The following is a 16,362-nucleotide window of genomic DNA, read 5'->3' on the forward strand; positions in this document are numbered from 1 at the left end:
GTCAGTGACCCCTGGGCCAAGAAAGAAGGTGCACTGTGTTTACTGGGAGCGTGGCCAGAATGGACGTGGTCATTGGGACACCAGAGGCTGCTGGGTGACCAGCACCAGAGACAGCAGCACCACCTGCCAGTGCACCCACCTCAGCATCTTTGCCATCCTCATGGCCCACTACAGTGTCCAGGTGAGAACCTCAGAGAGGCAACATTCAAGGGCTACTGCTGTGTAACAAATTCCCACACACAGCAGCTTTAGAAACACAAGTTTATTATTATCTCACTGTTTCTTCAAGCTAGCAAATAGTCGTGGTTCAGATGAGCTTTCTGTTCAGCTTCCTACAAGTCTTACAAACCTTTCCTCAGAAAATTGGGGTTGTCCACTAACTCCCTGATTTCTGGCAGAAATCAGTTCTTGGTGTTAGTAGGACTGAGGTAGTGTTTTCTTTATCTCTAGCAGCAGAGAACCAGGCTCAGTTTCCATGGTTGCCTGCATTCCCTCTCATATGTTGCTGTTGTTCAGTTGCTAAGTCATGTTCCCAGCCTTGCAATCCATATACTACAGCACAACAGGCTCCCCTGTCCTTCACTATCTCCCATATTTTGCTCAGATTCATATCCACTGAGGCAGTGATGCCACCCAACCATCTCATTCTCTGCTGTCCTGTTCTTCTTTCACCTTCATTCTTTCCCTGCAACAGGGCCTTCCCCAATGAGTGGACTCTGCATATCAGGGGCCAAAGTATTGAAGCTTCAGCATCAGTCCATCCAATGAATATTCAGGGTTGATTTCCTTTAGGACTGACTGGTTTGATCTCCTTGCTGTCCAAGGGACTCTCAGAGGTCTTCTACAGCACCACAATTCAAAAACCAATTCTTCGGCACTCAGCCTTCTTTCTGGTCCTAGTTTTCCTATGGGACCTCTCACAGTGCACCAGTGAATCTGTCTGGAGATCAGCAGGAGAAACTCCCTCATGACAGAACTCTCTCAAATTCTGAATTGTTTTCTCAAAGAAGAGCCTACCTCTTCTGAGGGCTCTTCTGGTTACAACAGGTCCAACCAGGATAAACACTCTAAGTCAGTTGATGGAGGACTTGAATTTCACCTGCAACACTCTCTTCACAGCACCACCTGGGTTGGCTTTTGACTGAACATCTGGCAGAAGATGGGAATGAGGGTGTGGTTGCCAAATTAAAATTCTGTGTACCCCAGGGGTCTTTACAACAGGGTGCTGAGGGACTCCAGAAAATATGAATTTTATTCTACCATCATTGCCAAAATACAGTAGATTTCCTCCATCGGGGTTTCAGTTCTAATCTATAATCATTAGTTCCCTTCCAAGAATGGATATTTCAGGGGTGGGTGAGTGGCGTCCAAGGCAGGTGGTTAATACCTGGACAGAGAGCCTCAGGTACAGATCTGTCACACACCACCACATGGTGGGGATGGACGGTGGTGCTCAGCATGAAGTTTCATACCTCTGTGGACTTATTGTGGTAACTGGGAGGCTGAGTCATGCTCAGAAGCCTACAGGAAAATAAACCCTCGTGAGTTCCAGAGTTTGTTCTTGACTAAAGAGTCTCCTGTCCCTCTGTCCTTCCAGGGACTGAATTAACCATTCAGATCCCATAAAAATCTAACATTCAGAACCTGGAGAAAGCTATCCACAAATATACCAACTCTATCTAGGTCTTCTCTTCCTGATTTTTCTATGTCTAAAAATAAAAATGGTGGAAGGGTCATTACTCAGAGCAGGAAAGCGTGACTGTGCCCTCCTCTCTGCTGGGTCCCAGGAGGAGGATCCCGCACTGACTGTGATCACCTACGTGGGACTCAGCCTCTCTCTGCTGTGCCTCCTCCTGGCGGCCCTCACCTTCCTGCTGTGCAAAGCCATCCAGAACACCAGCACCTCGCTCCACCTGCAGCTCTCGCTCTGTCTCTTCCTGGCCCACCTGCTCTTCCTCACAGCCATTGACAGAACTGAGAACAAGGTTCGTATACGTTTCCAAAATACTCCTGCCCTAGGGGATTCTGAGTTCATGGAGCCACACTGCTTTGGACACTTTAATAAAAGGACTTGGATTCCAGGTAAGTTTAAGTTGGTAAGTAACCAGTTTCACATTGACTGCCACAACTAGAAGACAAACACTCTGTTGACAACCCCTTCATATACATCAAAATTCTCCCTAGTGGCCAGTTATAGAAGTGCCGGGGTCATGCTCCACCCAGACAATCCCTCCTGGTGACACCTTCCTCCTCCCCCAGGTGCTGTGTGCCATCATCGCAGGTGCCTTACACTATCTCTACCTGGCCTCCTTCACCTGGATGCTGCTGGTGGGTCTGCACCTCTTCCTCTCTGCACGCAACCTGACAGTGGTCAACTACTCCAGTATCAACAGGTTCATGAAGAAGGCCATGTTCCCTGTGGGCTATGGAGTCCCGGCTGTGATTGTGGCCATTTCTGCAGCATCCAGGCCTTATCTTTATGGGACCCCCACCAGGTAAATTAAATTCCAACTGTTCTTATCTCTCCAGCACATTCATGTGTTGTAGAACAAATGTAGTATTTGATTATGACAGATCATAATATACAGACACTAAGTAATAATCCCTAGGTCATCTTTGGTGGAGGATAATAATTAAGGAGAATGCCTTCAGCCTCTGTTCGTGAAATAAAACAGAGGAAATCAAAGGAAGTGCTTAGGGCATCATTTAGAAAAATATAACCTGCTTTTTTATCCTAAATCTATAGGATGTTTCAATCTTTCATTTGAAATAGTAGAACTGATATAAATAATTAAAATAATAGACTGTATCATAATTTAGAATTTACAAGTTGCTTACTTTGTGCTAATGCATTTTTCTAACCATTTTAATGTATGGTAATTCAATTAATCCTCATACCAATACTATGAGGTAGACACTGTAATTCACCCCTATTTACAGATAAGAAAACTGAGGCACAAATAGTTTAAGTAAATGTGGAAATGTGCACAATTTAATCCAATTTAGTAGGTAGCCAAGCTTAATTCATATTCAGAGTCAAGCTTCTTAGTTTACACTTTTATTTTCAGCTTTTAATACTAGACAATGTTTTTGCATTTTTATTGACATATACTACATATACTGTAGGGCTTCTCTTGTGACTCAGCTAGTAAAGAATCTGCCTGAGACGTGGGAGACCTGGGTTTGATCCCTGAGTTGGGAAGAAACCCTGGAGAAGGGAAAGGCTACCACTCCAGTATTCTGGCCAGGAGAATTCCATGGATTGAATAGTCCAGGGGGTCACAAAGAGTCAGACATGACTGAGCAACTTTCACTCACTCACTGCAAAATTCACCCTTTAAAAGTGTATGAATCAGTGGTTAGAAACCACTGATTAGTCACAGAGTAGTGCAGCTATCATCACAGTCTAATATTACAACATTTTCAACTCCCAAAAGAAACCTCATACGCAATAAAATTCACTTCTCATTCCTTCTACACACTCCTCTGCCCCAACCCCTGACAAATGCTTATCTACTTTCTGCCTCTATTGGATATTTCACATAAATGCAATTATGCATGTGGTCTCTCGTGGATGTTTTTACTTAGCCTGAAGTTTTCAAGGTTTATTTATGCCATAGTGTGTATCGCGACCTCACTTTTTGTTGTTGTTTTTGTTGCTATCATTTTGCAAATAATATTCCATTATATGGATATGCCACATTTTGTTTATCCATCCATCAGCTGATAGACATTTAAATTATTTACCTTTTTGTATTATGAATGAGATCACTACAAACATATATGTACAAGTTTCATTTTTCCTGGTTATATATCTACTCTACAAGTAGAATCCTGGGGTCAAATGGAAGATCTGGTTAGCCTTCTGACAAACCACCACTTGTTTTCCAAAGCTTCTGAACCATTTTACATCCCAACTGGCAATATATGAGGGTTTCAGTTTCTCCATGTTATTATCAATAGTTATATCTTATGTTTAAAAATTTAGCTATCCTAATGAGAATGGAGTTAAATTTCACTGTGGTTTCAATTTGCAATTTCTCCAATGACTACTGATGTTGAGCAACTTTTCACCTGCTTATTGATCATTTGCATATTTTCTTTAGAGAAACACATATTCAAATATTTTACCTTTTTTTGAAACTTTTTATTTTATTAATATTGGCATTGAAAATACCAGGTAATGCCTTTTCAGAAAAAAAATGGCATTGGATTATCATAAAGTCGTGATATGAAGCCAACTTTCAAGGAAGAAATGTCTATAGGGTCAAGATGATACTACAAAGCAGAACAAAGCAGGATGTTACTGCAGTCAACAGGCAAAAAGTTAGTAACTTCTAGAATCCACTCCTTGGGCTCCTTAGAACTATGTACATATTTCTACACATACTTGAAGAAGATATCCATATATCCATCATCAACAGCAATACACTTTTTGTATCTACCTTATGGGATGCAGTCATCCATCTTAAGTGAAAATGATTTTCACTCTTTTCAGAATAAAAAGTCACATCCTCCCAAAGGGCATTATATTAATTACTGGCCTATATCAAGTATTTCATCATTTCTTTGGTTTATTTTTAAACTTAAATTTAGTTGATTTATGATGTTGTGTTAATTTCTTCTGCACAACAGACTGATTCAGTTATATATGAAAATATGCATATATATTCTTTCTAATATTCTTTTCAATTATGCATTTTTTTAAATTGGAGGATAATTGCTTTACAATGTTGTGTTGGTTATGCCATACAACAGTGTGAATCAGCCATAATCACATACATATATGCCGCCACCCCTCCTTGAGTCTCCCTCCCTTCCCCACCCCACCACTCCAGGCCATCACAGAGCACCAGGCTGGGCTCCCTGTGTTATTACAACTTCTTATCAGCTATTTGTTGTACACATGGTGGTGTATATATGTCAATGTCATTTTCTCATTTCATCCTACCTTATTCTTCCCTCACTGTATCCACAATTCCATTCTCCACGTCTGCATCTCCATTCCTTCCCTGCAAAAAACTCCATCAGTACTATTTTTCTAGATTCCATATAACCACATTACTATATGATATTGGTTTTCTCTTTTTGACTTACTTCACTCTGGGTAACAGCCTCTAGGTTCATCCACCTCACTACAACTAATTCAAATTCATTCTTTTTTACAGTTGAGTAAGATTCCATTGTACATATATATCCCAACTTCTTTATCTATTCATCTGTCAGTGGATATCTAGGTTGCTTCCATGTCCTGGCTATTGTAAATAGCACTGCAGTGAACACTGTGGTACATGTGTCTTTTTAAATTATGGTTTTCTCAGGGTAATTGCACAGTAGTGAGATTGCTGGGTCATATGTTTGTTTTATTTCCTAGATTTTTAAGGAATCTCCATACTATTCTCCATAGTGTCTGTATCAATTTACATTCCCACCAACAGTGCAAGGTTCCCTTTTCCCTACACCCTCTCCAGCATTTATTGTTTGTAGATTTTTGATGATGACTACTCTGACCAGTGTGAGCTGATACCTCATTGTACTATTGATTTGCATTTCTCTAATAATGAGTGATGTTGAGCATCTTTTCATGTGTTTATCAGCAACCTGCTTTATCACAGGATATTGAATACAGTTCTCTGTGCTGCACAACAGGGCCTTGTTTATCCATTCCACATGTAATCACTTACATCTGCTAACCTGGACCTCCCACTGCATCCCTCCCCCAACCCCCTCCCCCTTGGCAACCACAAGTCTGGCCACTACGTCCACGAGTCTGTATCCATTTCATAGATAAGTGTATTTGTGTCATATTTTAGATTCCATAGATAAGTGATATCATATGGTATTTATCTTTCTCTGCCTGACTGACTTCTCTAGTGTGATAATTGCTAGTTGCAGCCATGTTGCTGCAAATGGCAGTTTCATTATATTTGTGGCAGAATAGTTTTCCACTGTGTATATGTACCACATCCTCTTAATCTGTCCCTCTCAGACACTTCCTTTTTTTTTTTTTTTTTTTTTTTTTGCTCTATGTAGTATTCTTTCCTGTTTCTTTGTATGTTGCTTAGAAGTAGTGAAAGTCTCAGTCGTGTCGATCTCTTTGCAACCCCATGGACTATAGAACCCATAGAATTTTCCAGGCCAGAATACTGGGGTGGGTAGTGGTTCACTTCTCCAGGGGGTCTCCCCAAACCAGGTATCAAACCCAGGTCCCCTGCATTGCAGGCATACTCTTTACCAGCTGAGCCACCAGAGATATTATAATTATTGTTTAAAACTAGCTGTTTTAATAATACATTGTACCATTCCAGTTATCAGATCCCTCTGCCTTCCAAGGTTTCCTCTTTTTAGTTTGCTGCTGTTTGTTTGATAGTTTAATGCCATTCCTAGACTAATTCTATGTATTGATAATTCCCTGCAGTGTGTGGCCTTTTAGTTCTAGTTTAGGTTCTTGTTTTTATTTTTAGTTCTAGGTGCCTATGAGCTCATATCTGGTTCAGTATAATCTAGTGGCCACCCAGTGTTCGATCATAAGATTTCCTTAAATGCCTTGCCTATATGTTTTGCACACTTCCACAAAAGCATCTGAGTGAAAAGTCACACCTTCAGACTTCAGGAAGATTCCTTAACAGTCTGGGCTTTCACTACCTGACTGCACAAGCCTCAAGGTCAGCCAGATAAGAGACTGTTGTCTTCTTTCTCAGGTCTTCACCGAGAATGGGCATATCCTTGTGAATCCACAGATTTCTAAGAATATTTCAGAGCTTTTCAAAATTCCCCATGTACCTGATCTTCTCCAGTACTTCCTTCTAAATTCACAATCTAGTTGGCTCCACCTGAGATCATATCTTTGGGAAACTGGAGATGTGACAGTAATTTGTATTGTTTTCCTAATGTCCTAAAGGTGGGCTTTTGTTATGTCCCTCACTAAGATGAGCTGTCACCCAAATCAAAAAGCCACCAAATTTGGAGACTAAAGAGTTCCCAGGGAGCCAAAATTGAAGAAAAAAAAATACAAGTATCCCAATGTTCATTGCAGCATTATTTACAATAGCTAGAACATGGAAGCAATCTAGATGTCCATCAACAGATGAATGGATAAAGAAGCTGTGGTACATATACACAGTGGAATATTACCCAGTCATGATAAGGAATGTATTTGAGTCAGTGCTAGTGAGGTGGATGAACCTAGAACTTAGTATACAGACTGAAATAAGTCAGAAAGAGAAAAGAAAAATCATACATTAACATGTGTACATGGACTCTAGAAAGATGGTACTGATTAACCTATTTTCAGGGCAGCAATGGCTTCCCAGAGTCCGCCTACCAACAAAGGAGACATGGGTTCTATCCCTGAGTCAGAAAGATCCCCTAGAAAAGGAAACTGCAACCCCCTCCAGTATTCTTGCCTTCTAAATCCCATGGACAGAGGAGCCTGGCAGGCTACAGTCCAGGGGAGCACAAACAGTCAGGCATGACTGAGTGACTAAACAGCAGCAGAGACACAGGTATAGAGAACAGGCTTATGGATGGTGTTGGGGGGAAGGAGGCGAGGGTGGAATGTATAGAGAGTGCAACATGGAAACCTATACATCACCATGCCAGGCGAGTGTATGCTGCTCGGTTCTGTCTCATCACAACAAAGATTTGGAGTGACAGACATTAAAGCCCTCAGCATGTCACAGCTGGTGGGTCTTGGATAGACCATGTTATAGCTCTTAGACAAATCAGTTACAGTTCTATTTTATTTAGAAGATAGCAGGAGAATCCCTCCTCAAAGCGTGAGGGCATGCCAACCCAAAGAGGCTAAGAGAAGAGAGTGGAGGAGTGCCCCAGCACGCTGGGGAGAGAGAGAGAGAGAGAGAGAGAGAGAGAGAGAGAGAGAGAGAGAGAGAGAGAGTGCATGCACGCAGGGGAATAGAAAGAGAGCGCGTAAGGCAAGAGAAAGAGTGCACACAGGCAGGGCAGGGAGAGAGAGAGAAAGAGAAAGCGCACGCACGCGGGGGGCGGGGGGGGGGGGGGCGGGAGAGAGCATGCGCATGCACGCACATGGGGGGGAGAGAGAGAGAGAGAGAGCGAGAGCGTGAGAGGACGCGGGGAAGAAAGAGAGCGAGAGCGAGAAAGAGTGCACGCACGCGGGGGAAGGGGAAGGGCGAGAGCGAGAAAGAGTGCACACATGCGGGGGAAGGGGAAGTGGGGGAGAGAGAGAGAGAGAGTGCTTTGGCCCCTCCTTTTATACATTTTTTTCCTCTCCCTGGGCCTGCCCTATGCAAATTGGGCTTAGCCAGGAGTACTGTTTGTTCTACGTGAGGTCTTCTCTCCATTCCTCAGACCTTTCTTTGCTCTATTTTCACCGGCTTTTCCCTTCCTTGTCCTTTAGCCACTACCATTTTGGACATTTTCCCTATTCTAACTACCTAACATTCCCTCTTCAAGAGATGAGAGGCCCAATTCTTTGGGAATAGGGGCATCGAGGTATTTCTGGCTACTTCCTACTGAAATGGGATGGCAAGCGGTATTGGGTATCCCCCTCTCGCTAGTCTCAGGCCTCAGAGTCCTCAGTGGTGTCCATCTAAGTGTGAGTGATATTTCTGATGGTTGGCTGTAGTTTCATATCTTTGTTGAACTGGCACCGCATGTTGTAGCTTGTTGACCTGAGCAGAGACAAAACAGGTTAGACAATTGATAATGCATGGAACAATCATAAGCAGAATCAGTATGGTGTAACAAGGACTAGTAGGAGCATTCCGTTCAGTTCAGTTGCTCAGTCGTGTCCGACTCTTTGCAACTCCATGAATCCCAGCATGCCAGGCCTCCCTGTCCACCACCAACTCCCAGAGTTTACTCAAACTCATGCCCATCGAGTCGGTGATGCCAGCCAGCCATCTCATCCTCTGTCATCCCCTTCTCCTCCCACCCCCAATCCCTCCCAGCATCAGGGTCTTTTCCAATGAGTCAACTCTTCACATGAGGTGGCCAAAGTATTGGAGTTTCAGCTTCAGCATCAGTCTTTCCAATGAACACCCAGGACTTATCTCCTTCAGAATGGACTGGTTGGATCTCCTTGCAGTCCAAGGGACTCTCAAGAGTCTTCTCCAACACAACAGTTCAAAAGCATCAATTTTTTGGTGCTCAGCTTTCTTCACAGTCCAACTCTCACATCCATACATGACCACTGGAAAAACCATAGCTTTGACTAGATGACCTTTGTTGGCAAAGTAATGCCTCTGCTTTTTAATATGCTGTCTAGGTTGGTCATAACTTTCCTTCCAAGGAGTAAGCATCTTTTAATTTCATGGCTGCAGTCACCATCTGCAGTGATTTTGGAGCCCAAAAGAATAAAGTCTGACGCTGTTTCCACTGTCTCCCCATCTACTTCCCATGAGGTGATGGGCCCAGATGCCATGATCTTAGTTTTCTGAATGTTGAGCTTTAAGCCAACTTTTTCACTCTCCTCTTTCACTTTCATCAAGAGGCTTTTTAGTTCCTCTTCACTCTCTGCCATAAAGGTGGTGTCATCTGCATATCTGAGGTTATTAATATTTCTCCCAGCAATCTTGATTCCAGCTTGTGCTTCTTCCAGCCCAGCGTTTCTCATGATATACTCTGCATATAAGTTAAATAAGCAGGGTGACAATATACAGCCTTGATGTACTCCTTTTCCTATTTGAAACCAGTCTTTGGTTCCATGTCCAGTTCTAACTGTTGCTTCCTGACCTACATACAGGTTTCTCAAGAGTCAGGTCAGGTGGTCTGGTAGTCCCATCTCCTTCAGAATTTTCCACAGTTTATTGTGATCCACACAGTCGAAGGCTTTGGCGTAATCAATAAAGCAGAAATAGATGTTTTTCTAGAACTCTCTTGCTTTTTTGATGATCCAGCAGATATGGGCAATTTGATCTCTGGTTCCTCTGCCTTTTCTAAAACCAGCTTGAACATCTGGAAGTTCTCAGTTTACATATTAAGAAAAGGTAGGGGCATTAGCCAATTCTAAATTCCCATCGCCAGGATGGCTCAAGTCCCTCCTTGTTCAGGGATCATAAGATTTCTCTCCTGCCTATTTTGGAGTACAATCTCTACCAAGCTGTGTTGGCTCTTTAGAGGTATCCTGAGAAATCTTGTCCCCAGAAACCAAGATTTGGGGGTGTTCATTAGAATGGCACTCATTTGTAGTTCTGAATAGGTATCTGAGATCTCCCAGGGGCTCACAGGTGTATTCAGTGTCCTCTTCTGTTTTCTTCCATGGCTTGACTCATGAGTACTGAATCCAGGAGTCATGTCCTGGTACCTTGACTGCCAACTCTTCTTTTTCCATATAAGACAAAGCTGCTTCCATCAGTGTACCAGATTTCCTCAGGATTGGTCAGAGGATCTTCCGACACTCCATCTCGGGGATTTGTCCAGTGGTCCAAGGTTTCTAGATAAGAGTGAAAGGGGAGAGAGCCCTCAGGGGTAGGCAGGAGGGTGGCTGGGTTAAGAACCTCACAAGGGGATATAGTGAGGCCTGGATTTTCCATCAGTATTACTTGATATCTGAGGATTCTTTGATCAGACATCCATAAGTGGCCTTTCCCATTTAGGAGTTGTTTTACTCGGTGGCTGGTAAAAATATTTAGTTTGGCCCCAAAGGAGAGTTTTAAAGCATCTTCTATCATGATTGCAATAGCTGCAAGATTTCAAAGGCAAGGGGGCTAGCCTTTGGCAGTTGGATCGAGTCTCTTGAATAAGTAAGCTACAGGATGGGGCTCAGATTTTAACCTTTGAGTTAACACTCCCAAGGCTATTCCCTCTCTTTCATGGACATAAAGTTGGAATGTTTTTTCTGGGTCTGGCAACCTCAAGGCAGGTGCCTGAGTTAAGGCTTGTTTTAGTGTAGCCTCTGCCTTCTTTTGAGGAGTTCCCCCACATCAGTGGGATTGAATCATCCTGTCCCTTTAAGCTTTCATATAAGGGCTGGGCAATTAGACCATAGTTGGGTATCCAGATTCTACAATACCCAGTTGGCCCCAGGAAAACACGCAATTGTTTTTGAGTCATGGGGGAGGGCAACTGGAGGATTCCTCATACCCGATCAGAGGACAGCCTCCAGGACCCGTGTATAATCTGAACTCCCAGGTAAGTGACCTTTGTCTCAACCATTTGTGGCTTAGAATAGGAGACTTTATATCCCCTTTCTGCCAAAAAGGTTAGAACCTAAATTGCAAGTTTGGGGGCATTTTCCTCATCTGGAGAGCAGATTAGTAGGTCATCTATGTATTGTAATATTTTCCCACTAGGTCCCAGGTCCAGATCTAGGAGATCCCGGCTAAAGGCTTGTCCAAGCAAGTGGGGGCTATCTCTGAATCCCTGAGGTAATACTGTCCAAGTAATCTGTTGGTATTTTTCTCCTGGGGCCTCCCACTCAAAGGCAAAAAGATATTGGGATTCTTTAGCAAGTGGTATGCAAAAAAAAAAAAAAAAATGCATCTTTGAGATCCAAGACTGTAAACCACTTGGCACTGGGTGGGATTTCTCCCAAGATTACATAGGGATTAAGTACTGTGGGGTGGCTTCGTTTATGATCCAAAGATCTTGAACCATTCACCAGGCTCCGTCCTTTTTCTTTACTGAGAGGACTGGGGTGTTACATGGTGAACTGGTGGGGACCAATAACCCACAAGCAAGGAATTTATTTATTAAAGGCTGTAGTCTCTCCCGAGCCTCTCTTTTGAAGGGATATTTTTTTCCGGTTAGGAAACCGAGTGGGATCTCAGAGGACAATGACAACTGGTTCAGTTTGGTGGGCTCATCCTGGAATTCCCTGGTCCCACACCTAGGGGTTAATTTTGTCCTCCCATAGTTTTTGGTCCCTCTCTGCTGGAGAAGGTGTAATGGGTTCTTCAGTAGCAACCAGAAGCTATAAGGCCCTAGGGGCTGAAAAGCTTCCCATCACAAGGGTGGTCCCCAGTTTAGTGAGTATATCTCTTCCCAATAAGGGAGTAGGACACTCAGGGGCCACCAGAATCTTTTGGGAAAATATTCGTCCAACCCAGCAACAAAGAAGTGCTTGGGTGAATCTTTTAGTAGCTGTTTTTCCTGTAGCACCCAAATTGGTACAGGTTTAGGAAGAGAAGGCTCCGGAGTAGGAGATCAAGACAGAGTAGGTAGCCCCTGTGTCAACCAAGAAATTCTCGGACCTACCTGCCACATCCAGTTGCACCCTTGGCTCCAGCCCAGTGATGGTTATCCGTGACAGGTGAGCTGCCTGGAGCACGCCACTTCAGTCCTGTTGAAACATCATGAGGGAAGGCTTGGTGCTTGACCTTGAGTCTCTTGGGTCCCCAGGGCAGGCCCAATGTCCCAGTTGATGGCATTTGTAGCAAACCATTTTAGGAGACTTGTCACGGTTTGGACACTCATAGGCCCAATGCCCTGCCTGTCTACAGATTAGGCATTCGCCTCGTGCCTTGTCCTTCAAGGACTCAGGGTGTGCCATAGGGCTTCCCTGGAGGGCAGCCAGCATCTGGGCATGTCTTGCCTCTTTCCTTCTCTTCCTCTCCTGGGCCTTGGCCTCCTTCTCCTATTCTCTGTTATAAAAGGTATTGGGGGCTGTCTGGATCATCTTCTCTAAAGAAGCAGCAGGGTCCTGCTGCTGTAGCTGTTGTAACTTAATTCTGATATCTGATGCATATTGGGACAGGAATTTGTCCTTTAAAATCACCTGTCCCTCATAAGAGTCTAAGTCCAGATTGGTAAACTTTTGGAGGGTTTCTTTTAGCCTTTCCAGAAAGGCAATGAGGGTCTTGTTGGACTCCTGAGTTATTGCTGAGACTGGGCACAGTCCCACAAGTAATAGGCTTCCTTCTGTTTCCATGGGTGGACTTCCTTAGGGGTGAGTCTTTCTGAAGCTTATCCTACCCAGAACTGTTGCAACCTGAGAGCCAGGCATCCCCGGGTCAGGGTGCAGATCCCCAGGCAGGCTGAGGCATGACAGCCTCCTAGAGATTGAATCCCCAGGCAGGTCGAGGCATGACAGCCTCCCAAGAATTGGGTCCCTGGGCAGGTCGAGGCATGATGACCTCCTGGGACCCGTGGGACTGGCGGATCCCAGAGCAGATTAAGGTGTGACAACCTTTTGAGGACCAGATCCTTAGGCAGGGCAAGGCAGGTTGACCTCCTGGGGCCCCTGGACTGGAGTTGAGTGTCCCCAAGATCTCCAGTGTGACCAGTGCTGGGTAGGATTAAGGGGTTGTAATCTTAACTCATTGCTGGTTTGCCCACCATGGATGGGAATAGACATCATGATGTAAGCTTATCCTACCCAGTACTGTTGCAACCTGAGAGCCAGGTGTCCCTGGGTCAGGGTGCAGATCCCCAGGCAGGCTGAGGCATGACAGCCTCCTAGAGATCGAATCCCCAGACAGGTGGAGGCATGACAACTTCCTGGGACCCCTGGGACTGGTGGATCCCTGAGCAGGTTGAGGCATGACAACCTTTCAAGGACCAGATCCCTAGGCAGGTTGACCTCCTGGGGCCCCGGGACTGGAGTTTTGGCATCCCCAAGTTCTCCAGCGTGACCAGTGCTGTGTAGGTTTAAGGGGTTGGATATTATACAGTATTTCCCTCCCAAGGCCAGCTATTTTCTGGTTGTCCCTCCAGAATATTGTAGAGGCAACATTATGGGCCCAGATGGGGCTGAGGAAAGGAGCATGAAACAGGAGGGAAGGAGGCAGAGCACAACCTTTGAAAGAATGACATAGCACAAGGGCATAACATAAACCAATTAAAATCAATTGGGTCCAAGATGACAAGTCAAATTCAAGTAATCCCCAATCTATAAGCCAACAGACATACCCAGAGGGAGCAGAACAGCTCTAAGGCACTGTCAGAAGAGGGAGGAGTGGGTGGTTCCCCAAAGGTTTGGATGATCCTCCCATCATTAGCATATGAATTCACCCTGCTAGCAAAACCTAGCCAGGCCAAATTCCATGGCCCGAGCCTTTGCCCTCAGCAATGGCCTACACCCTGAAGAGTAGAAGAGCTTCTCTCTGAATCCTAACAAATCCACCTCTTACTTATTACTTTGTCTCTCAATGAATTTTTGTAATGAGACATCAGAGCCTGAGCTTCATTAGGTCCTAAAGCCAGTCATCCTGGGTTGGCCTGGGAGGGAGAGCTGAAGGACAGAAGGGAAAAGCAGTAGGGAAAACGTACCAAGGAATCCCCTTCATAACCTGCCGGAAAACCTGCTAAATTCCTGGCCTGTGCTCAGTTTTCATTGGTATGATTCTTGCACAGAGAAGAGTAGGGACAGAAGAACCCCCACCAGCTTGGGTAACAGCTATTGGGGCCCAGCAGATAGTGCCTTTGGGACATACCAAAGAGTAGCCTCTCTAGAGTCCCTCAATTGTGCCCACTGCCGCCCGCCTGTTCCCAGGGGTTCAAGGAAACAAGAAATGAGAGATTGCAAAAGGAATTAAGATTTCATTAGGCAAATGTCCCTCCAGCCATAGGAGCGAGGACCTCCTACCTTAACCGGAGGTCTTCTGGAATCTGAGACTGAGCCCCATGAGCTTTCTGCTGAGTTCATTTTCCATTGTCCCATTTTCCAGCAGGATGGGCCTCTTGTCAGTTCCCTTGCTCTGGGTTTTCTTCGCGTTCCGCTTCAACCACAGGAGCTTTCGCTGAGTTGGGCTCCTGCTGTATGTGGCCTCCTCCTTGCAGGGGCTGCGCCGAGGTTGTTTCAGCCAGGTTAAACCTGAGTCATGGCACCATAAATGTCAGGTGAGTGTATGCTCCTTGGTTCTGTCTCGTCACAACAAAGATTTGGAGTGACAGACATTAAAACCCTTGGCGCATCGCAGCTGTTAGGTCTTGGACAGACCGTGTTATAGCTCTTAGACATATCAGTGTTACAGCTCTATTTTATTTAGAAGATAGCAGGAGAATCCATCCTCAAAGCATGAGGACATGCCAACCCAAAGATGTGAAGAGAAGACAGTGGTGGAGCACGCCAGCATGCTGGGGAGAGAGAAAGAGCGCACGCACATGGTGGGGGGAGGGGGAGACCACTAGAGCAAGAGAAAGAGTGCACGCACGTGGGAGAAGAGGAGGGGTAGGGAAAAGAGGGAAAGCGCTTTGGCCCCTCCTTTTATATGTTTTTTCCTCCCCCTAGGCCTGCCCTATGCAAATTGGGCTTATCCAGGAGTGCTGTTTGTTCTATCTGAGGTCTTCACTCCGGTCCTCCGACCTTCCTTTGACCTTCCTTTGTTCTCCTTTCACGGGCTTTTCCCTTCCCTGTCCTTTAGCCACCACCATTTTGGACTCCTTTTCCCTATTCTAACTCCTAATAATCGTATGTAAAATAGATACTCAGTGGGAATTTGCTGTGTTTCAGGGATCTCAAATTGGGGCTCTGTAACAACCTAGAGGGGTGGGATGGGGTGAGAGAGAGGTTCAACAGGGAAGGGTCATAGGTATACCTATGCCTGTGTCAACTACAAATTGGCACTTACCAAGAACATTGCTAATGACTGAACAACAAAGGCATTTGCCATCTGCCTCTATGGAAATGGAACCCCAAGCTGCTATAGCTGTTGGACTTCAACAATTCCTGAGGGAGTTTAGGGTGGGGTGAAGCACTCTGTGCTCCAGGGAATCTGGTGGGACAGGTCTTTAGATAGTTGGATGTTTTTAGGAACAGATTTTATGATCTCAATCCTTGCATCTCCTCATTTAGAGCTTCTCCTCTAGAGAAGCTCTAAATCACTTCATGGTGACATCCTCATGACTAACAAAAACCTTTTGTAAATTGAGTGTTTCATGGCATTGAACTCCTCCTTCACCAAAACCTTATATATTGACTTTCCCCCACTGCCACTTTGGAGCATCGCTCAGAGCTATCTGAGATGCTGCCCCCTGGGCTGCAGTCCTCATTTTGCCCCAAAAAAACTAAACTCGCAACTCTCAAGTTATACACCTTTTTTTTTAGTCAACAACTGATTCATGTTGATATATGACAAAAAACTAACACAATATTGTAAAGCAATTATCCTTCAATTAAAAATAAATTTACTAAATTCCATATATATGCGTTAGTAGGTGGGAGGGGGGGATCAGGATGGGGAACACAGGTAAATCCATGGCTGATTCATGTCAATGTATGGCAAAGACCACTACAATATTGTAAAGTAATTAGCCTCCAACTAATAAAAATAAATGAAAAAATAATAATAAAAAAAAATAAATTTACTTATTTAAAAAAAAAGAGTTCCCAGGGAGCTAAAGGGTCAGAAAAAGATATGGACTGTGCTCTGGGTATAATGATAATGCTTTTAATGACACTTCAGAAACAGTCACACATCTTTACTGCTTGCAGTGCTATTA

The 16,362-nt window shown here is 44.4% G+C and overlaps 1 protein-coding gene across 10 annotated transcripts in view; it reads left to right on the forward strand.

Moving 5' to 3' along the window:
• Positions 1 to 16,362, forward strand: part of LOC110122304 (adhesion G protein-coupled receptor E2-like) — a 62,551-nt gene that overhangs the window by 22,870 nt on the left and 23,319 nt on the right. For 9 of the 10 annotated variants that reach the window (XR_011486076.1, XR_011486084.1, XR_011486088.1 and 6 more), the window contains 3 exons: positions 2 to 181; positions 1,788 to 1,985; positions 2,260 to 2,495. Coding sequence is in view for 5 of the 10 variants with exons in the window: in XM_070462853.1 (XP_070318954.1) it covers positions 2 to 181; positions 1,788 to 1,985; positions 2,260 to 2,495 (614 nt within the window). In the remaining 5 variants the exon portion in view is untranslated. Of the gene's footprint in view, position 1; positions 182 to 1,787; positions 1,986 to 2,259; positions 2,496 to 11,280; positions 13,010 to 16,362 lie in introns of those variants that run through there. The other variant, XM_070462862.1, reaches the window with a different exon arrangement.

This window comes from Odocoileus virginianus, chromosome 3 (assembly GCF_023699985.2).
Source record: "Odocoileus virginianus isolate 20LAN1187 ecotype Illinois chromosome 3, Ovbor_1.2, whole genome shotgun sequence".
In the NCBI taxonomy this organism is placed as follows: Eukaryota; Metazoa; Chordata; class Mammalia; order Artiodactyla; family Cervidae; genus Odocoileus; species Odocoileus virginianus.